Below are 23331 nucleotides of genomic sequence, written 5' to 3' on the forward strand. Positions count from 1 at the left end.
GATTCTTCTGTTAAGAAGAGAATTTCAATTTTTCACCTTTTAGAAGAAAATTGAAATTTCATATTTTTAGTTGTTTAAAATTTTGTTTTAAAATTTCAAAAATTAAAATTTTTCATAAAAAAACATTTAAACAATAAAATTTGGATGACAGAAATTTAAATTCTCCAATAAATTATTTTTCTTAATTAATTTCTTTAGTTGAAATTCTGTATCGAAACACACCCTAGATTAAAATCCAATTAATTGAATTGATTTGACACCAGTTGAGTTTTCACACCTCTGAACATCCTTATAATCACCTCAAGTCACCATTTGATCTATCCGATGATTTTTTGTTGTCCACCATAATCTAACGGATGATTATTTAAGCCAAAATCTAATTATTTCACATTCAGAATACATTGATACAAACCCGCAATTATACCACGTACCTTTTTCGTTTTCTCAACAGAGAGAGAATCTTTCGGAGTTCGTTTGCGTGTGTTGTGTGATCAGTCACCGATGGCAGCAGCACCTGCGAGGGCACGTGCCGATTACCATTACCTCATCAAGCTTCTTCTTATTGGCGATTCATTAGTTTGGAGACGCTTCATTTTAGTTATGTTTATGTTTTTTAAACCTGGATTGAATGCTATTTATCTGGTTAATTGTCTAAGATGAGGCAATGGCCACAGGATGATATACACGGTCAACTTGTTCAACTGTTTAGGGAGGAAAAGTAATAAAGTATAGCTTCACATAAATTTCTCAATAAACAATTATAGAGAGCTTCTATAAAATAGTTTAAGTTTAAGTGCATAAGTTGATTTTAACTAATGATAGAAGCTTAATTCATTTAGTGGTGTTTGAAGTGTCCAACATCGTTTAGAAAGTTTATGTTTAAGTGCATAAGCTTAAAATTTCATATTTTCATTTTATTTTGTTGTACTGCACTATCTGTGTTATTCTGAAGCTGAAAATTATATTCTTACTTGTGATCAGTATTACTGGACTTGAAGATCCCGATTGTAGATGATTAGCGCAGCAGGTGGTGTTTGAAGATTTCTGTGTGTTTTCCTTTCTGTTAATTAAGTTCACAGCGATGTCTAGTTTAAGCTATGTATGACAAACATGGTGCTGTAATCTTCGGATATTTGTATAGTCTGCTCCTTTGTTTATTTGACCTCACGTGTTTTTCTTATCATAATTTGTATAAAAAGTGGATATGTATGATTTACTTCTTTATTTATTTGATATATGGTGCATACAGGAAGCCAAAATCCCCTACAAAAACCATTGCCTCGAATGTCTTTCACTACAAATTATTCATACTATAATAGGCAATGTCCAATAAGAATCAATTATGGTGGTTAGTTTCAACCAGGTGAAGTACATGGCGGCGAAGGAACTGTGTTTGTGAACAACCCAAAATCATTTTCTCTTTCAATTACTCCCACCCATTTCCCCTCTATATTTAATCTCCTATTCTCTTTTTATTTGTGATATTTTGAAGGAATTCATGTTTTTGATTCTGGGATCCAAGATTTTAATGCAATGTACCTCTGGGACAACATGTTGCATAATGTCTCCGTGGTCCTAATCAAAAGCATGTACTGTAACTATGAAGGCCAAAATTATTGTAGCCAAAAGTCTCGCTGAAAATCCAAAACAAATCAGGAAGGGAATAACAGTAGCAGATTACTTTTTCAATATTGAAAAGAAATTAATAAGAATGAAAAATGAAAAGATGTTATTATTCAAAACCCCAACCAATATAATTATGAAATATCCTATCTCCGACTTCACACGCACCGGCTTACAAAGATATACAATGGAGATGATGGGGTGGGGCCTTTAGCTCCTTATGTTGCATGATAGATTGACTTCAGATAGTAGAACTAAGTCAATTTATTCCAAGGGCTTGCTTTATTTACAGAAGGAACAAAATCTATTAGCATTTGGAGGTCTCGTGAGAGCTCATTGTAGTGTGTATTTAGTTCACATACATTACTTTTATAAAAAAAATTATCAACTTTTTAAATAAGTTTTTGAAGAAAATAAAATTATTTCCTGAGTTTTTTGTTTTGATTCAAAATAATGTGGTTACGAAGTCATTGATATTAAGTCATTTTTGCAATAATTAAGAATATAAGATAGTGTTTTTCAAAAGACTTTAAAAATAATGCACACTAAATCGTATTTTGTAAAAAAAAAAAACTTACGCATTGTTTTTTTTTTTTACTTTCTTTTCTTTTACATTTCCAATTGTAACATAAAAAAACGGAGGGTATACCTCATGATTATTCATTACATGTATTGGATTAGGATTTTAAAAGATTTAAAAATATTTTTTTAATAAAAAATATTATAATATTCAATTAAGATTTTTAAATGATATATATAAATCATGTGGTATTTAATTAAAATTTTTAGAATTTTTTTAAGAAATACAACAAAATTTAATAATATTCAATTAAAATTTTTTTATAACTTAAAAAAGGTTTTTTAATTGGTATTAAAAAATATACAAATTTTAACTTATTGTTTTATAAGATAGATTTCATTAGATTTCATCTAACTTTCCGGTTTAAAATATCTCTCAAACAATTGAGATTTTTTTAGACATTTTTTCTTTTTTGAATTACAGTGGTTACTAGACTTTTTTTTTTTATCAAGCTTACTTTCTTCTCTTTTCAATACATAACAAAAAAATATATCTACTCAATTCAAAAAGGTATTAAACAATTACTAAAAAAAAATATTCTTCAAAATTTGGATGTCATATATATTTTTTTTTTATTCTTTTGGAACCAAAAAATTTCAAATATATTCCTTTCCTTTACACTTTTTTGTTTGTTTTCTAAATTAAATTAATGTTTGTCTTACGTGTTAATGTTAATAATGTTTTCCTTATATTAACTATGTCTATTACATGCTTGATATAATATTTTCGTCTATCACCGGTAGTTTTATCCTTTCCATAACTCAATAATTCTCCTACAAATTTTTTATTTTGATCACTCCCTTTTAGTATAGGCTTATTATTACACTTCATTTAAACATGTCATTAAATTTATCATGAAATAATAGTAACAATTGAAAAAAAAAATAAAAAAACTAGTATATAATTTAAATATATTATTCAAATTCAAAAATTAAAATGAGAAAATACTATTATAAGAAGGATTACTATAGAAAGACTTAAAGCTAAAAATAATTTAGTTATTAAAAGATTAAAAAAATTATATTAATTTTACTTTTTTTTATTCAAATCTTATCATTTTTTATTATCAACTCTTATAAGTTTGAATATAATTTTAAAAAATCACAGTTATTTTGAATCTTATAAATTTAAAATTCTTTATGATATAAATTTATTAAAATTCAAACTACAATTAAAAAAAATATAAAAATCTAATAAATAATTATATTTTTACATAATTTTTAAAATTCATAAAACTTTTTAATACTAAAATAATTTTTTAAAATCTTAACCTAATACATCTGGTTGAAGACCCGAAATCAAGGTTACAATTGTTGGAATTTTAAGTTTTTAAGTAATGCCCATGATTGCTGAATGCTAGCTATGTCGGCCAATTTTACAATGTCTAGACAACTAGCCCAAAACATCTTTCGCACTGTCACCATTCAAACAAAATTAATATTTAGAGTTTCATAAAAATAATCATTAGAAACTCTTTCACACCTAAAAAAATACTTTAATTTTTAAAAATAAATGCTTATTAAATTTATTCAAAAATTAAATTTTAAATTAATTTTTCCCTTCAATTTGATCATTAATTTTTTTATTCAATTTTGTTTTATCACCTAAATTAAATTGATTATATTTGAAAATATACATTTTGTGGTGGTTTAAAACTATTAGAGTTGATTTTAAACCACCACAAAATACGATTAAATTGAATCGATTTAAAAAAGTAGATGATTAAATTGAACAAAAAATTAAAAGAATAAAATGAATCTAAAAAATAAATTAGAGGATTAAAAAAGTAATTTAACCAAAATTAAATTATTTTAAAGAATTAGTGATTGTTTTTCAAATTTAAATTTAACCAAAATTTAATTATCCTTCAAACTTATAAAGTTATGGCCAACTCGAGAATCATGTGGTTTATATACTTTATACAATTAAGGCTCTCATCCTACCCCAACCGACAGGCCCAGAACAGACTCAAGGGACAACCAATAAACCAATTGCTGATGTTTTCCACCTTACTTTTTATTTTTTTTGTGAATACCTTAATTTATACTTTATGATTTAGTTTTTAAAAATTCTTTTATATAATAATTCTTAAAATATAACTTTTAGAGAGTAGAAAATGAATAAGAAAAACTAAAAGTTATTTGTATAAAGTGAAATATCAAAACAACTTTAAAATATTCTAACTTCTTTTTATTTATTTTAAAAGCTAATTTTTTTAAAATAGTTTCTAAAAGAGGTTTCCTATTTATTACGAATACTTTTGCATGGATGAAAATATGACAATATCTGATTGAATAGCAATAGGTTAAAAGATGACAAATAGATTAAGAATATCTTTGGAAATCAGTTGTAAAATTATGTTTGAGACAAAATTAAATTTTTCAACGGAACATAATTTTATTTTTGTTTTCATTTTACTTTTATATGCTGAATTTATATTGTTCAATTTCAAATCAAACATTCACTAGATGCATTTTTGGAATGGTATTTAAAATGTGTGTATGATCAAATTTTCAGATAAAATTAGAAAAAAAGACGTGAAAGGGAGTAGCTTCACCCAGGGCGTCTAAAAAATTTGGGACCTTAAGCAAATTTTTTTATAGAGACATAATACAAATTATTATTTTTATATTAATATTCTAATTTTACAAACTTTGTAGTAATATTAGTATATTCAATATTATTTAGATGTAATTGATTTATTATTATTTTTTCATTAATTGAACTAATTTTTGTATTTTTTTACAAATAGTAAAGTAAATTTTTTTATTAAGATTGAATCAATTTTTTTAAAAAAAATTATTTATTTTTAAGACCAAATTCATAATTTCTATTTGACATTTTCTATCACTACAAAATATAATATAATATAATAAGAGGCAATAATAAAGTATTTAAATAATAAATTTTCAAAGTAAATAAAAAATAAGAAAATGAAAAAAAAGAAGTTTTTGATTTTATAGGCACATTAAAATAACATTGAAGGCAATATTTGTGCAGATTAACTTACTAAACATAGCGTTTCATCCGATGCTTCATTAGAAGAATTATTTCTTTGGAATGATTGTCCTACCTGCTTACCTGATGCTCTAGGCATTTTAACTATTAGGGTCTAGTTTTTTTTTTTTTTTTTTTTTCAGTTTTTCTGTCGTTCTTTTATTGTTGCTACAGAAGAAAAAAAAACTTCAAACCACAATTATAAAAAAATAAAATAAAGTTTTCCAGGTGTATTTGTGATGAATTGACTCTTTGAAAATAATAACTGTATTGTTAATTCACTTTTTCTGCTTCGCTATTTCACTCTCGTGTTTTGCTGGTTCGCTCCTAAACAATCGCATTTTATTAGTTCATTCGCTCTCAATATTAGTAAAAAAAAGAAGATATCATTCATTTGATTTAATATGATAACGTGATGCAGCAATAAAGTTAATATTTATGATCACATGTTATAATCGATGTGACAATGCCTATTCTTTTGGACAAGTGTTTGTTGATGAATGGTGATGGATACCTTGAACTCACTTCGTCTCCAAAAAGAAATTGCATGTGTCAATTATAATATGGTTGGTATAAATTTGGTTCTCTCATGTTTCTGTTGTGGAAGTTGTGTCCACACAAACCAGGCTCCACATTTTTCTATAACAAAGCAAAGCAACTATAAGCATGCTATTTATCTAGATGAGATTCAGGCTTATCTTACCTAAATTCACAAATGTTTATTGACAAAAGAACAAGACACTAAAAATATATTGAGAAGTTATTTGTATTTGATTTTTACCGGTATATTTTTTTTTTGAATTAGTGATAATCACAAATTATATATGAGATTAATTTATGATCCCGTGAGTTAAAGAATACATGTGATATCTAACAAAAAAATTAACACATTAAAATTAAAAATATAATTACAAATGAAAGAAATTCATCATTAAAACCTTTATTTATTTATTTTAGAGGAAAAAACCTTTTATTTATAGAGAATAGATGTTTGGAAAGTAATTTAACTTATTTGATTTTCTTTTGTAAGAATTGACCTTTTGTTTTCTTAATTTATGTATATTAAAAAATAATTACTATCTCCACGAATCAAACTTTGTGGTAGTTATGTTGCCTAATCCCAATAAAATCCCAGTTCAATACGCCAGCTATACAAAAAAAAAAATGAAAATAAAAGAAGGCATATACTAATATTTTTACATCTTTTGATGCACGTGTTAATTATTTTTTATTTTTTTTTAAAAAAAGGACTCAACTTTCTGTCCATATTTGACCTATACAGTAATACAGCCCATTTGAATGACCTGGGGATTGAGCTAATGAGCAAATTTGGTTTCTTGCAAAAAACTTATTAGTGGGTAACAAAAAAATGGAGTGGGTAATATTTTCATACATACTACTTTGATATAAAAGAAAAATTGAAATTAATATGACAACTAAATATTTTTTATAAGATCAATTTAAAGGTTTATTTTGAAAACATTAGTCATCTAAGTTCTTTAAGAAATATATGGCTTTGGGGGTTTAATCATTAATGTATCCACAACATACGGAAAAAAACAAACGACTTTTGAATTTGTCCTTTCCGTTCTGTTTTGAAACAGGAAACCATGGTCCGAATTCATGTCGAGACAATTGTGCCCTGACATAATCATCAACTACGTACCTATGTTCATTTTCACTTAATTATTATAAACCGTTTAAACAGAAAGGTTAACTCACGGTAATTTGGGCTTTCCCTCTCCAAAACAGAGAGAATAAACCACTTTCACAAAAGTTTCAAAAAGTAAAAAATGCATAGTAGGGGTCACTTCTACCAGAGAGAATGAAAAGATAAAAAACAATTGAGATCCAAGAAAAAATAAAAACAAAAGAGTAACATAGTAATTTTAATAATATATAAATGATTAACAACAATTTTTTTTTTAATATTTTTCATAACATATAGTATTCATTTATAATTCGACAGCGTTGCATGTGATGATCTTATCCTCTGTCATCTCGGCATTAAATCAGGCGGGGACAATGATTGAATAGGAAGTCTTGTATGAGTAAAATGCCAAAACCAAATTTATCAAACAGAAAAAATTGGAAGATCCTACATTTTATTTTCTTTTAACTGAACGAGTAACACAATAAACAAAACCAGGGCCTTTCTCTCTCTCGTTCTTTCATATCTTGACTTTCACTATGCAATGACCCGCAAAAGAAGCTGTTGTTTCTCTTCATTTTTTCTCAGCCGACAAAACCATAAAACAGTGATAAGGTGCCAGAAGGAAGGGGAGAAGTGGAAGTAAGGCTATGAAAAATGGGAAGCACAATCCCTTTCAAAGACAACTTGGTTTCCTTCACAAAGAGAATTGTTCCCTCCACTTTCTACGCTCTGCTTCCCATTGCTCTGCTTTGTACATACTTCCACCTTCTCTCCCTCACTCCACATTCCACAACCACCACCTACCACCCTTCTCTTTCTTTTCCTCCTGCTCCACCTTCATCATCTTCTTCTTTATCCACAGGTATGTGCATGCATAATTAACTTCATCTTGTTAAAACTATAGAACTCCTAGTGTTTATGATACTCCATTACTCCTTGTTTCTTTCTTCTTTTTTTAACGTTTATACTAAGGAGAAAACTTATATACGATTCTTTAATTAAATGTTGTTTTCTAATTAGAATTAGAGTTTTACTTTGGTAATATGAAGATTAGCAAGGTCAATTTCCAATTCTTATGGAAGAATAACACAAACAAAACAAATTGTATTTAAGTTTTATCGTTACATGGAGATATAAGGTGGATTAGATAGTTAAAAAAAAAAGAAATTGTGAGACCAATTTTTCCTGTTAACACAAAAAATTAATAATTAATAATTAACATTTTGCTTTACTTGATAAAAAAAAGTTTTATCCTTACATTAACTTTCTTACAAGTGTAAGGGGGTAACATGTTGGAGTAATATATTTTTAGTGTAACAGGAAGTGTCACTATAATGTATTTTAAATAATTAAAGGGGTTTCTATAGTAGTTAAAATGTGTGATCTCAACAAATTTAAATGGAGTGTAAATTTATTTTCCTTACAATTGTAATTAACAAAGTTGGGATTAGGAACTTGGTTATTACTAGGCTTTATTTTTCTTTTCTTTCTTTGGTTTTTGCAGAAAAGGACAAAACTTACCAAAACCCATGTGACTACTCTAATGGTGATTGGGTACGTGACAGAAGAAGCCCTTTATACAATGTAACTACTTGTGGTACAATCAAAGAGAGTGAGAAATGCATATCCAATGGAAGGCCTGATTCAGGCTATCTATATTGGAGATGGAAACCCAATGAGTGCAATCTTCCAAGGTTTGAACCTCTCACTTTTCTCCAACTCGTTCAGAACAAACACATTGCATTTGTTGGTGACTCTTTGGCTAGGAACCAATTAGAGTCTCTTCTTTGCATGTTATCCACTATTTCAACTCCAAACCTTGTCTATCAAAGTGCCAATGACAACAAATTTCGTCGTTGGCACTTCCCTTCTCACAATGCGAACTTCTCCTTGTATTGGTCACCTTTTCTTGTGCAAGGTGTTGAAAGGTCAAATGAAGGGCCATACTACAACACTATGTATTTGGATCATGTTAATGAGAGGTGGGCAAGGGATTTGGATTGGTTTGACATGGTTGTGGTGTCATTTGGGCATTGGTTTTTGCTTCCTTCGGTTTACTATGAAAATGGTTCGGTTATAGGTAGCCTAAATTGTCAAGATCTTAATCACACTCAGATGGATTTTTATGTTCCATTAAGGAAGGTTTTGAGGACCACTCTTAGTAGTATAATTGAGAGAAAAAAGGGTAAGGGAAATAATGGAGTTGATGTAATTGTGAAGACATTTTCACCTGCTCATTTTGAAGGTGATTGGAACAAAGCTGGTACTTGTTCAAAGACTGAGCCTTATAAGAAGGAGGAAAAGGAACTTGAAGGAATGGATGCTGAGATAAGAAAGATTGAGATAGAAGAAGTGGAGAATGCAAAGGCAAAAGCTAGTGAATTTAGAGGGTTTAGATTGGAGGTACTTGATGTAACAAAATTAGCATTGCTGAGACCAGATGGTCATCCTGGTCCTTATATGAATCCTTTCCCATTTGCTAAGGGAGTTCCAGAACGTGTGCAGAATGATTGTGTTCATTGGTGCTTGCCAGGGCCTATAGACACTTGGAATGAGATTTTTCTAGAGATGATTAAAAAATGGGAGGAACAACAAAGAGAAAGGTGATTGAGTATGGCATTAATATTAATATTCTTCACACACACACACACATATATATATATATATATATATATATATATATATATATATATATATATATATTGTTAACTCGTTACACATTAATGATGATTCCACCATGCAAGACTGCAGGTGATCGATCCATATATTGCAACATAAAAGAACATTTTTTTTCTTTTGGTAATAAGTTAATATTTTGATGGAGGAATCATTGATTTTATGTTCATTCTCATACTCTTTTCTTTTGTAATGTGAAATAATATATTTATACACATTTTATATTATTGAGATCGGCTTTTAATACAAAGTGACTGGTTTTCACAATAATATATGTTGATTCCTTCTTGTTTCAAAACAATTAGAAACTTAGATCTCAAAATGTAGAAAGTTTGACGACAATAATAACTGTTGTAGCAACAGATGTATTTGAATTTCCAAGCACGTGCGTAAATATATACATGAGTGTTTCGATGGGGAGAGATGGAACGAAGAACCAAAGCAGAGAAGTTAAAATCTGACTTTTCTATTTTTATCTCCCCTTCAATAACAAGGATTTGGAGGTAAGAAAAAACTACTCATGATTTTAAATTGTATAGACTAAATTATTTGAATTTTTTTTCTCAAATTTTCATTATCATCATTTGTTTAATTATGTTTTTTTATCCATGCAATTTAAAAATAAGTGATTTTGATCTCTCAAATTTTAATTAATGAATTTTGGTCCAACTATTAATGTTTCCATCCAGTTTCTCACATTTTAAATGGTGTAAATGACCCGTGACAAAACTCACAAGTCACAAAGGATGACCGAGTGATGAGAAGTTAAGATAATATGCATGAAATTATAATTTCAAACCTTAGTACATTAGTATGATTATTGTACATTTAAAAAAATTATGTGCTGTAAAAATTAACAATGATATGGTAGTTTATTCAAAGTATGAATTTGGGTGAATCGTTAATGTATAGTCTAATTATTAACCTAATAAACTAATGTGAATGATATTATGTGATATGATAACAATATCATATTATAATAAGTTCACCATATATCATACCATTCGAGTCTCTTATCATGTCACAAAATGTAATCCACCTTAACTTGAAATGTTAATTGAATTAGCCAAAAATATTTGACTTTAACTTCGATCAAATTTGAAGGAGTTCTTGCAATAGTTCTTCCTTTTGGTAAGGCAGAAATAAGTGACAAAGGGTTGAGACACCTATAAAAACACTGCAAAATTCAAATCAATAAGAATTTTGACAGAGCAGCAATAATTGTTATAAATAATTTTGAATCAACGCAAAACTTATCCTTTCTTTTTTGAATACATCCCATTCTATTCGAAGTTCCAGTCATCCCCTTATTTATTTTGAACAAATCACAGTTGTAAGTAAATGCAAAACTTATTTTCTTCTCCTTCTACAATTTATGATTCTTGGTCCTAGAATAAATAATTGAAATTCTGCAACAAGAATTTTGATAATTCAATAATATGATCTAAAGAGGAATTGTTCACAAAAACATAAACAAAAAATGCATGTCATAATCTTGCCTATAAATATGGTTGGACCTAGAATGAAGTTGAGGCGTAATGGGTGATTTAGGAATATGTGGTATGAAGTGTTTGGAGGAAAGGATAGAGAGAGAAAATATTTTTGGAGTAACCATGTTATTGTTTTGAATCCATAACCACTTTCACTTGAGATCGTTCTTCGAATTTTCCACCCTAGTTTGGAAATATGATTTTCATATTTCTAGAATAACTATTTTGGGAAGTGTGTATATATTTTGGAAACCTATTTTTAGAATAATTATTTTGAAACATGAAAATCATATTCTATAATAGGTATTCCGAAAGTGTATAGGTAATTCGAAAACTTATTACAGAATATTGAAATCATATTCCAAAATAGATACTTCAAAATACCTACTCATTTACGGAATGACTATTCAAAAATAAAGAAGGATAACATAGGAATTTTAAAATAGGGGTGCTAGAAGTAATGACCAGGCTATTGTTATGCTTAAACAGTGTGAACAACGCCAATTTTTTTGGGAATTGCATAGTGCATCTCTAATGTTGCTTCCTCTACTTTTTAAAGCTTCTAAAACACCTAGAATGTAAAATTATATTAACCTTTCCAATATGTAATTTCAAAAAGAATATTCCAAAATGTAATTTTATGTTCCAAAATAGAAGTAGGAAGCAGTTAGGGAGATGCAGAAAATAATTGCCCAAATTTTTTACTTTTTATTTGATTGATTGTGGGCACTCAAGTCTTACTTTTGGTTAGGTGAAGTTTAACAAAAATGGGCATCCAAGATATTGGATTTTTCTAAACACACCTCTCATGTTTACTTTTACACCCTTTTCCAATTATTTTGTAATTATTTTTTTCACATATATTCTTTCTTTTTTCTTTTTATGAAAATTACTACACCCCCATTCTTCTCTGCAACACAAGTCAGAACTCAAACCCCATCTCTGATAATCACCCATTCACCGAAATGAATCACACAACAAAATCAAACTCAAACCAGCTTTTAGCTTATGACTAATTGCTTAGCTCAATTCTATACTTTCATCAATCTAGCATTGGGGGTTCAACATACACAAATTGCATTAACCTAGCTTACTCACAACACGATAAAAACATAACTCTTTTAGGAATGAAAAAGGAAATGCTTTAAAGTGGTGGATGGGAGCGTGTTGAAATTATGGTCGTCAATGCCAGTTTGGACAATGGATCCAACAACGTTTTGGGAAGGCTTCATGATTTCGTCAAAGTGTGCGACCTTCATTGCCATTTCGTTTGGTTGTTTTGTAACAGTGGTATGTGATGACACATCCAAAGAGATGACAAATTGATGGCAGTGGAGAATGGAACAGTCGGTGGTGGTGGTAATTATGTGATTGACAGCAATGTACAATGCAGACACAGAATCAAGAACAATGAAATAATGCTGAATGAAAGAGAGTATAGGCCATAGGGGACACGAGACAGAGAAGGGAGTGCACAACACATTTCTGGAAAAAAGGAACAAAAAAAGAGGATATATTTTGAAAAGTAATTATGATATAAGTGAAAGGAGGTATGCAAGTAAAAATGGGAACTATGTTTAGCAAACGCATAATATGTTACCACTGGACATTTGTTGGGCCTTTTTGGGGAGAACGCAAATGCTAGACGTAGTACACATTCACTTTAGCTCTACTATTTACTTTCCTTTTGGCTAAGTACACCCCTTACCCCCTTTCGACCTCCCAACTACCCATTATACTCTTTTCTCTTAAATTTGTACACCCCTTTTTCTTTTCTGGAAATTTTTTCCCAGAATTAAATATACTTATTCTGGAAATATATCTCCAGAGCTATAATTTGCAATTCCAGAGATATACCACTGGAATAGGTTCTTTAAATCCTATCTAAAATTTTCAATTTTACAAAAAAAAAAGTATTTTTAGCAAAAAAATATCATATTATTAATTCGTAGATACGCAAAAGTCATTTAATTTATAAGCTATTCCATCATTAAAAAATATAAATAAACTACATTGAGAAAAGCTAACGATTAAAACAAATATAATTTAGTTTTTAGTGGTGTATGCTAAAAAGGCTAGCTTTTATCATTCAAGTGATATAAGTGTTTTTAATAGTTTTATCAATATGAACTCATTTTTTTTTTCTTATGATGTTATATAGTATTAATTATGATCCCATCCAGCCCTAGATGGTTAGGTTTTAGGTGCGTGCGGTCCCGAAGAATTTACTACTTAGAGCAACGTTTATGGATCATTCATTGTCATTGTATTGCAAATGCGACAAACATGTCCATCTCGCTTGTAAACAGAAAATGCTAAGACAGCTAAGTGGTGTTTGTGGCTTCCATGGTTTCTCTCGCATTCGGAGAATAACCCCTTACCCCTTTCTACAACAACTGAGAAAGTTTAATTTAGGTTTAGAGAGGAAATATTAATTCCAACCAAACAGATAAAATAATGTTTATGTTACGGTTTTTATATCTTTTCTCACCTCTTTACTGTTTTGTTTCCCTTTAAATGTTCAATTCTTTTATAAAGTAAGTTACACTAAATAAATTTTTAATCTCAAATTAAGAGTGTTTTTTTTAGTTTCTAAATTAAAATTTATTTATTTTTAGTTTTTAAATGCTTTTTTTATTGTCTTATGCGGTAAAAAAATCGTCACAATTGTGCATAAAAAAATTACGCATTAAATTTAGTAATAATTATTTTTATGTAATAATAAATTTTAGTATATATAAATTCATATGAAAATTTTACATTTAATAAATATAAATTATGTACATTAAATTTAAAGTATAATATTACTCATGTTATCTCAGTTGTAATAAATACAATAATGAATACTAGTATAATATAAGGAAAATATTGTTTGTTTATATATTTATATAAATACCACATTAATGATAAATACACCTTAAATTCATACAAAAAATATTTATAATAGATTAATAATATTAAATAATAAATATACCTTACATTTAGTAATACTATTCAAGTTAATTGTATATTTAAATTTAATAAAAAGAATTAATATTACATTAAGAAAAGAATAAATAATATATAATGGGATAATGTAAAGTTTTTTTATAGGCAGTTATCTAATTACATGATTATCATGATTAATTGATAATATTAAAACTTTAACTGTTTTACATCATTAATATACGCAGAATGCATACATATTAAACGAAAAAATGTTTATTTTTTTTTATTTATAAACAGTAAATTAATAGGATAAGATAAAACTCACTTCACTCCATACGTTGCTAACATTCCTGCGTGTAGTTTGAGTTTGCAGTCTAGGTGAGCAAAAATGAGAAATCCAAATCCTATAGGCATGTGTTTTACGTGAAGAAACGTTAATTAGGAGCAAAAAAACGAAAGGAATGAGAGAAGTAAGAGATTGACTTGTTATTAAGATGAGAAGTAAGAGATTTACCAATCTTCTTCATTCTTCTTCTTCTTCTTCTGTTTTCTATGCTCTCCCACCCATTGTTCTGCTTGGCTTTTGCGTTTACTTTTACTATCTCTCCTTTACTTCATCTCCAGAAAATAATATTCTCCGTTCCATCTCCATTTCCGTCTCCATCACCAACCACTCTTCTCTTCCCGCTCCTACGCCTCCAGGTACATATATGTGCTGCATAATTTTGTCTTGTTGAAACTATATATTATACTAATGTTTTAAAAAGATTTTAGCAATACCAATTTAATTAATTAGAACTTTTATGATTTATGAGTAGTGAATATTGATAGACGTGGAGCCGTGGAGGTGAATTGAGGTGGAAAGAAGAGAGTTAAAGAGGAATAAGAAGAAAAGAAGAAAAGAAGAAAAGATAGAAAGTGATATAAAAAAGAGTTTTTATTTATTTATTTATTATTATAAGCAAATTTCATTGACAAGAGCAATGATTTGAGGCACAAGATGTGCTCAAGCCCCATGTTAGAGAGAGATGAAAAAAGAAAAGGAGGTAAAAAAGTGAGATACAATAGAACATGATTAAGTATTTTCCATCATTTATACACTTGCTTGCTTGTGAATTTTGCCCTCAAATTCATCTTCTGCCTACGTCCACAATTTAAGTACTCAAGTTTTAATCTTTTTTTATTGGCAGTTTATGAGAATCCATGTGACTACTCCAATGGCAAATGGGTCCGTACAAAAAGAGGCCCTTTGTACAATGGAACCACCTGTGTTAAGATGAAAAAAAATCAAAACTGCATCGCCAATGGAAGGCCTGATTCGGGGTTCCTTTATTGGAAATGGAAACCAAGTGAATGCCATCTTCCAAGGTTTGACCCCAACACTTTTCTCCAATTCATAAGTAACAAACATGTAGCTTTTGTTGGAGACTCTATATCAAGGAACCACCTAGAGTCCCTTCTTTGCATGTTAGCCACCGTCACAAAACCAAACCGTGTCCGACACCAAGGTTCTCGTCGGTGGCATTTTCCTTCTCACAACGCTATCTTGTCCTTCTATTGGTCCCCATTTCTTGTACAAGGTATCCCAAGAAAAAACCCGGGACCACATTATAATACAGTGTTTTTGGATCGTGTTAATTTGAGGTGGGCAAGGGATATGGATCAAATGGACATGATCGTGTTGTCCTTTGGGCATTGGTTTAATGTTCCTTCAGTTTTCTACGAGGGTGATGATAAAGTCTTAGGATGCCATAACCATCCTGTTACTAATTGCACTACCGAGATTGGTTTTTATGGTCCAATAAGAAGGGCTTTAAGGATTGCTCTTAATAGCATAATTGAGAGGAAGGTAAGTAAAGGAAATGGAGTTGATGTAATTGTGAGAACATACTCTCCTTCTCATTTTGAAGGTGATTGGGATACGGGGGGTACTTGTGCAAAGACTAATCCTTATGGAGTAGGGCAGAGGCAACTTGAAGGAGAAAATGCTGTAATCAGAAGGATTCAGTTGGAAGAAGTGGAAAATGCTAAGGTGAAAGCAAAACAATTTAGAGGGTTTAGGTTGGAGGTACTTGATGTAACAAAATTAGCATTGTTAAGACCAGATGGCCATCCTGGTGCTTATATGAATCCTTTCCCATTTGCTAATGGGGTTAATCCAAAGAAGCCTGTGCAGAATGATTGTGTTCATTGGTGCTTGCCGGGGCCTATAGACACATGGAGTGGGATTTTTTTGGAGATGATGAAAAACATGGCACGAGCAGCATAGGAGAGAAGAGTGAAGCATTACTCATTTTTCTTGTTAATTCATTGCATTGATTTTTCCGCCATACAGGTGATGTGTTGCATTAGAAACTAGAAAGAGTATTTTGTTTTTCTCTTTGACAGCAAACAACAACTTTAGAGTTTGTAATTAGATTCGTGGTGGGAGTAATGAGAATTACAGTCAAACTTAATTTTGTAAAAATAAAGATGTTTGGTTATTATTCGGTAAAAATGAATTTGTTTCAAAACCTTAGTTTGATTTGAAAGGGATTGAAGTATGCATTGAGTTGGAAAGTTTACAATAAGTTTTATAGCAAATTTTCTTCCAAGATTAAAGCTTTCAGACATAAAACACGTACTATCAATTTATAAATCAATTTCATTCAAAATAAATTTTGCAAACACTTATATAGGAAAGGATTGTATCAAGTGATCAGATATCATAAATGAAAGAAGGAAAATAAAAATTACCGTAGCTTTTCAGGGTATATAAGCCCATTTACTTTGCCTTTTGTAATCAAGGCATTGGGTGGGTAGTTCATGGTTTGGTGGAAAAATTAACTCCACCACCGACAAAGAAAATTGAGGTTCGGACTTCGGATATGCATGTGTGTATCCCTTTGTGTGAGAAAAATGAAGCCACCGAAAGTAGAAGAAAGAAAACCATCGTGACTGATCAGAAAATTGAGACCAGTGGTGCGGTAAAGATTAAAAAAAAAATGCTCTACTATCAGATCTGTTATCCAGTGAGTTTTATCTTGGTATCAATTTATCTGTATTTTGGGCTCTTTCTACTGTCTGTAGATACCTATTTGGGTTTATTGCATTGAGGCAGAGCACCGGAAGCGAAGACGAGGTCCCAAGGTCAAAACCTGTTCTGAAGTTGTCCAACAGATATATAAGCTGTACTCCAAGGATTGAGACAGCCGATGTGGGACTTGGATATTTCCCAATAAGCTCTAGGAGAACTTGTGGCAAACCCAGTAATTATTATTAGTGAAAGATTTTATTTGTTATCTTTCCCCAATAATTAGCTACTCAGCATGTTACAAGTTAAATTTTTTTAGTTTCAATACTATTTCAAACTTACCTTAAACATATGCAGGAAAGGTTGATGCATGGATAGTTGGTATTCATAAAATCGTTAGTGAAGCTTAAACTTTTGATTAATGGATATGTGTGTTCATTAGATCGATATTGTAATTTGTACTTGTGTGATAATTGCTCCTCATGTATAAGATTTTTCTTGCTTCTGCCGAATGTTAGGCACTCAGAATATTCTTCTACCTAGGTAGCTATCTAGTTCATCCTGTAAAAGTAAAACCGCTGGAAAATTAAGTGGAGGGGAGTTGGCTCCTCAAAGTTCATCCAAGTCATTTAATTAATGTCATACAATGTCTAACTGGTGACGAGAAAATTAATTCTTATATTGATTAATTCAATAAAAATATAACAAAATATCATAAGCAAATTGCATATCCATTTATAATGAATATTGCATATTTTATAGTGGTTTAAACATGTATAGGCTTACAAATTTCGAAAACTTTAGTTCTATATATCTATTTAATTTTTTTATCTTTATAATTTTGTTTTTTTAATAGCTACTCATCATCTTTTTTGTTTTATGAAGCTAGGAATAACTCATCATCTTAGTGATAGAAAGAAATCACACATCACATCAATGACAATGGCATGTAACATACTAATATAACATATTTAAATGTGTGAATAATGATAGAGATTAATTTTTGAGAAGTTAAAATTTATAAGAACCAAAATTAATAATTTTTTTTTAAAAATAAAATTATAATTCATTGTCTTTGAGGAAATTAATATACATTTTAAACACTTTATAATTTATCCAAGTATTTATGTTGTTTCTTTTATATAAGTATAAAATTTAATAGACAATTGAGTTTTTTGATACTCACCTATATAAACTTTAAGGAAGAAAAAGCACAGTAATGATATGACTTGTTCCTTGACTATTCTTTTCCAAAATTGCGATCTACGTAATTATTAATGCGTAACACATCACATAAAATCTGACTTCAAAAGCAACTCATGAAAGCACACAAAAACATCACAATAAAATTTCTTTAAAAGTAAATTTGTACCAAAATAAAAGAATATTGTCCATATGCTAAGTTTATAAGCTAGTATTTCAATATTACAAAAAATAAAAGAAAAGAAACAGTATAATTTTATTTTTTAGGAAAAATAACAAATGTTAATATGTATTATACAACTCATCTAATCTATAAATAGTCCATCATTGAATATATTCAAAAATTGTATTCAGAAAAATTAACAATCAACAATAAATATATTTTAGATTTTAGAGGGTGTTTGCTAAAAGGATAGCTTTTACTATCATTTTAATGATATAAGTGTTTTAATAGTTTTATCAATATGAACTCATTTTATCTTATAATGTGAGATACTATTAATTATGATCCCATCCCATCGATACTAAGTGGTTAGGTGTGTGCGGTCCCGAACAATTTAATACTACTTATTAGATAAACGTCAATTGAACATTGTCATTGAATTGCAAATGCGACAATTATGTCCATTTCGCTTATAAACAGAAAATGCTTAGACAACTGTTTTTTTTTTTGCTGAATTAAAAAATGCTTAGACAGCTAAATTGGTGTTTGTGGCTTCCATTTTTTTCGCTCGCATGACCCTCTTTTACAAAACTGAGAAAGTTTAATTAATTTAGGCTTGGAGAGGAAATATTCCAACTAAACGGATAAAGTAATGTTTATGTTTACGGTTTTTTGCTATTTTTTCTTCTTTAAATGATCTGATTCTCTTATAATTAAGTTACACTATAATTACACTACTTCTTTAAAGTAAGTAATAAAATACTATAATTCATGTTATCACATGTAATAAATACAGTAATTAATATATACTAGTACCATAGAAGGGAAATTTTGTTTGCTCGTCGTATATTTATATAAACACTACATTTATTATATTAAATAATAAATACATCTTATATTTAATGACATTAGTTATCTTCATTGTGAATGACATTTAATAAAAATAATAATAAATATTAAATGAAAAGAGAGAGAGAGTACGTAAATAATATATAATATATACAATGATAATGTAATGTTTCTTTTTTCACTGTTTTTTTTTTATCGTTTTTTATATTGTAACCTAATCACAAATTTTCATGATTAATTGTGTAAAAACTTTACATGCACAATACTTACGTGTTAAGATGAAGAAAAAATGTTACTTTTTATATTTACATAAATATATAGTAGGCTAATATATAAAACAAAAAATAGTAGACTAATAGGATAAGATAAAATTCTATTCACGCCTTACGTTGCTAACAGTCCTGCGTGTAGCAGATTACTAATTTAGTATTTGGAGTTTTTAGTTTAGGTGAGGAAACAAGAGAAATCCAAATCCTATTGACACGTGTTTTACGTGAGGAGATGCTAGGAGAAAAAACGAAGGACTGAGAGAACTAAGAGATTGGATTGTAAGATGAATAGTAAGAGATTTACCAATCTTCTTCCTTCTTCTTCTGTTTCCTATGCTCTCCCACCCATTGTTCTTCTTGCCTTTTGCATTTTCTTTTACTATCTCTCAGTTACTTCATCACCAGAAAATCACCTTCCCCATTCCATCCCCATCACCAACCACTCTTCTCTTACTGCTCCTACGCCTAGGTCTCCAGGTATATATTATGTGTGCTGGATAATTTTGTCTTGTTCAAACTATATACTAATGTTATAAAAAACGGTTTGCAACCTGATTTTGGCTGCAACTTCAAGTTTTTGAGGTCTCTGTGGTCATATATAATTGTAATTGGGACCGCATCAGTTATATTTATCTTAATTTCCTATAATATCAAGGATTGTGACAAAACTATAACCCCAGTTTAAGATTTATATTTATCTTAATTTCCTGCAATATCAAGGATTATCACGAAATTGTAATCCCGGTTTAGGATTTGAGTAGTGATAGATGTTGTGCTAAAAAATTCATTGATAAAAACAATGTTTGGCACAAGATGTTTTCTAGCCTCATGTTCAAAAAAAAAAAAAACTGGAGAGAAAGATGAAATAGAAAACTCCTTTGATAAGAACAATGACTTGTGGATTTTGCCATCAAATTCATCTTCTACATCTGCAATTTAAGTACTCAAGTTCTTTTCTTTTTTTGTTGGCAGTTTATGAGAAGCCATGTGACTACTCCGATGGCAAATGGGTCCGTACAAAAAGAGGCCCTTTGTATAATGGAACAACCTGTGTTAAGATGAAAAAAAACCAGAATTGCATCGCCAATGGAAGGCCTGATCTGGGGTACCTTTTCTGGAGATGGAAACCAAGTGAATGCCATCTTCCAAGGTTTGAACCCAACATTTTTCTCCAACTCATTAGCAACAAGCATGTAGCTTTTGTTGGTGACTCTGTGTGCAGGAACCACATAGAGTCCCTTCTTTGCATGTTAGCCACCGTCATAAAACCGAACCGTGTCCGCCACGAAGGTTCCCGTCGGTGGCTCATACCTTCTCACAACGCAATCTTGTCCTTCTATTGGTCCCCATTTCTTGTGCAAGGTGTTCAAAGACAAATCAAGGGACCACACTATAATACAATTCATTTGGATCGTGTTAACATTAGGTGGGAAAAGGATTTGGATGAAATGGACATGATTGTGTTGTCTTTTGGGCATTGGTTTATGGCTCCTTCAGTTTACTACGAGGGTGAAAAAGTCATAGGATGCTTGAACCATCCTGTTTCTAATTGCACCACCGAGATTGGTTTTTATGGTCCAATAAGAAGAGCTTTGAGAACTGCTCTTAATAGCATAATTGAGAGGAAGGTTATTAAAGGAAATGGAGTGGATGTAATTTTGAGAACATACGCGCCTTCTCATTTTGAAGGTGATTGGGATAAGGGAGGTAGTTGTGCAAAGACTAAGCCTTATGGTGTTTGGGAGAGACAACTTGAAGGGAAAGATGCTGAGATCAGAAGGATTGAGTTGGAAGAAGTGGAAAATGCTAAGGCTAAAGCCAAAAACTTTAGAGGGTTTAGGATGGAGGTAATGGATGTAACAAAATTAGCTTTGTTAAGACCAGATGGTCATCCTGGTGCTTATATGAATCCTTTTCCATTCGCTAATGGGGTTCCAAAGCGTGTGCAGAGTGATTGTGTTCATTGGTGTTTGCCAGGACCTATAGACACATGGAGTGAGATTTTTCTCCAGATGTTGGAAAACATGGCACGAGCAGCCAAGGAGTGAAGAGTGAAGCATTCTTCATATCCGTTAATTCATTTGCAATAATTTTTTCGCCACACATGTGATGTGTTGCGTCAAAACTAGAAAGAGTATTTTGTTATTTTGTTTGTGTGTAGGTTGGCTAATGTACCCTACTTATTTTTTTTTTATAAGAAATAAGTTAACAAATTTTAACATCAACTAATCTTAAATGTATCTGGTGGTAACACACATTCTTTCCTATAAAATAAATGGTTGTACATTATTAAATGTTTGTGAAATTTGGTAACACATACACCCATTTTTTTTTATAGAAAGAACATGTTAATAAATTTTAATTAGGACTGATCTAAAAATACATTAAGTAGTTAACATATTACATATATATATATATATATATATATATATATATATATATATATATATATATATATATATATATATATATATATATATATATATGTAATATGGATAACTTAACGGATACATATATAAAAAAAAATTTACTCGTTTATTAATAGAACCAAAGTGGGAAAATTGGAAAAACAATTAATATACTTAGTCATACTTTGCTATTACCCACAATTGGAAAATAATTAAAAAATTTCTCATAATATGTAAAGTAAATTACTTTAATTTATTTTTGACGTAAATCTATATTTTAAAATATCTATAAATATTTATAAATTTCATAAACACGGACCAATAATTTCATCCAGGAGGACTTCAAAATTATTCATTGTCATCCTGTATGGTCTACCATGGAATTATGGATGACTTTGGAATGACTCAGCGAAAAAGACATATCGTACATTTTTTTTTTAATTACGCGACACATCACTAATTTTTGTAAGGTATTCCGGGTGTTGTGCATTTTGTTTACAGTACATGTTAGTTGAATAATTGTTACTTGTTAGGATTTTTTTATATAAAAATCAGTAATAATTTAAATATTTTTATAATACTTTTTATTAGTTTCAACTTTTTATACTATTTTATAATAAATATTAAATACGTTATATATTTTTAAGACACTAAATACATTTATTTTTTATAAAATGGTGGAAAATTTTCCAGTAGTTATAAAATATAACATTAAAAAATTAATTCAATCTCTATTTAAAAAGAATAACTTTAAATCTTTCTAAAATTTTCTCTTATTATACTTCATACTTTTTTTAGGATAAAAATTAAATGTATTTAATTTATATTTCTAAGACACTAAATATTTTTGTTTATATTAACAAATCATACACATATACATATATACATACATTAGGTTCATACTTTTTTTTTTTTATAGCATGTGTATATTAACAAATGTTTGTAAGACTTCTTACTATATTCACACTTATTTTTTAGTCCAACTACACTAGTAAGTTATAACTTGAATTTCTATTAAAATACATAAATAACATAACTTGTTAACACATAATACTAAAAAAAATGTGTATAAGAGAGATGATGAATCTAGTTATTCTAAAAAAGTTATTTTTTATCTCATCATTTATTTTTGTGAAATTTAATGGTTAAAGATTAACTATTTATTAGAACATTTATATTTCAAACGAACAATAATAAAAAAAATTCTTTTATAATTACTGTTATATTAACTTGATCTGATTCATCCTCTCTCTGTCTCTCCATCCTCAGTCTTCATTCTCTTCTAAGCTTACAATTCTGACAAGAAATTCATCTTTGAAATTAACGTCAGCAATTTACAAAGGTCTAAAAATATATAATAAAAATTATGAAAGCCTAACATAAAAAATCAAGATAAAACGAGAGACCAAAAACATTTTACCCAATATTTAACTTGCAACATGCGGGCTTGGTTAATAACTTCTACAATAATATATATA

The 23331-nt window shown here is 29.4% G+C and overlaps 3 protein-coding genes across 6 annotated transcripts; all 3 read left to right on the forward strand.

Annotated features, from left to right (window-relative positions):
• Positions 1–7289: 7289 nt before the first annotated feature.
• LOC114379882 (protein ALTERED XYLOGLUCAN 4-like) lies at positions 7290–9693 on the forward strand. Its single transcript, XM_028338685.1, has 2 exons — positions 7290–7716; positions 8359–9693. The coding sequence occupies exons 1-2, from the start codon at positions 7509–7511 to the stop codon at positions 9459–9461; spliced, it is 1311 nt and encodes a 436-aa protein (XP_028194486.1). The 5' UTR covers positions 7290–7508; the 3' UTR covers positions 9462–9693.
• A 4617-nt stretch (positions 9694–14310) lies between these two features.
• LOC114379890 (protein ALTERED XYLOGLUCAN 4-like) lies at positions 14311–17284 on the forward strand. 4 transcript variants are annotated; one of them, XM_028338723.1, is made up of 4 exons: positions 14419–14449; positions 14573–14650; positions 14767–14994; positions 15139–16919. In XM_028338723.1, exons 3-4 carry the CDS (start codon positions 14949–14951, stop codon positions 16215–16217), a joined length of 1125 nt encoding a protein of 374 aa, XP_028194524.1. In that variant the 5' UTR covers positions 14419–14449; positions 14573–14650; positions 14767–14948; the 3' UTR covers positions 16218–16919. The 4 variants fall into 4 exon arrangements, with proteins under 4 accessions (XP_028194497.1, XP_028194507.1, XP_028194524.1 ...); XM_028338706.1 differs by lacking the exon at positions 14767–14994 and having other exon boundaries at positions 14313–14449; XM_028338714.1 differs by lacking the exon at positions 14419–14449 and having other exon boundaries at positions 14537–14650; positions 15139–17284.
• A 2349-nt stretch (positions 17285–19633) lies between these two features.
• Positions 19634–21674, forward strand: LOC114379912 (protein ALTERED XYLOGLUCAN 4-like). Its single transcript, XM_028338735.1, has 2 exons — positions 19634–19922; positions 20418–21674. The coding sequence occupies exons 1-2, from the start codon at positions 19730–19732 to the stop codon at positions 21491–21493; spliced, it is 1269 nt and encodes a 422-aa protein (XP_028194536.1). The 5' UTR covers positions 19634–19729; the 3' UTR covers positions 21494–21674.
• The last annotated feature ends 1657 nt before the right edge of the window (positions 21675–23331 follow it).

The sequence above is a fragment of the Glycine soja genome, chromosome 2 (genome assembly GCF_004193775.1).
Source record: "Glycine soja cultivar W05 chromosome 2, ASM419377v2, whole genome shotgun sequence".
Classification (NCBI taxonomy): Eukaryota; Viridiplantae; Streptophyta; class Magnoliopsida; order Fabales; family Fabaceae; genus Glycine; species Glycine soja.

Excerpts from the sequence above, each read along its gene's own strand:
- LOC114379882 (XM_028338685.1), top strand. The coding sequence starts at position 7,509 with ATGGGAAGCACAATCCCTTTCAAAGACAACTTGGTTTCCTTCACAAAG. Across the intron at positions 7,717-8,358 it reads ATCTTCTTCTTTATCCACAG|AAAAGGACAAAACTTACCAA; the intron begins GTATGTGCATGC and ends TGGTTTTTGCAG.
- LOC114379890 (XM_028338696.1), top strand. The coding sequence starts at position 14,443 with ATGAGAAGTAAGAGATTTACCAATCTTCTTCATTCTTCTTCTTCTTCT. Across the intron at positions 14,651-15,138 it reads TCCCGCTCCTACGCCTCCAG|TTTATGAGAATCCATGTGAC; the intron begins GTACATATATGT and ends TTTTATTGGCAG.
- LOC114379912 (XM_028338735.1), top strand. The coding sequence starts at position 19,730 with ATGAATAGTAAGAGATTTACCAATCTTCTTCCTTCTTCTTCTGTTTCC. Across the intron at positions 19,923-20,417 it reads TCCTACGCCTAGGTCTCCAG|TTTATGAGAAGCCATGTGAC; the intron begins GTATATATTATG and ends TTTTGTTGGCAG.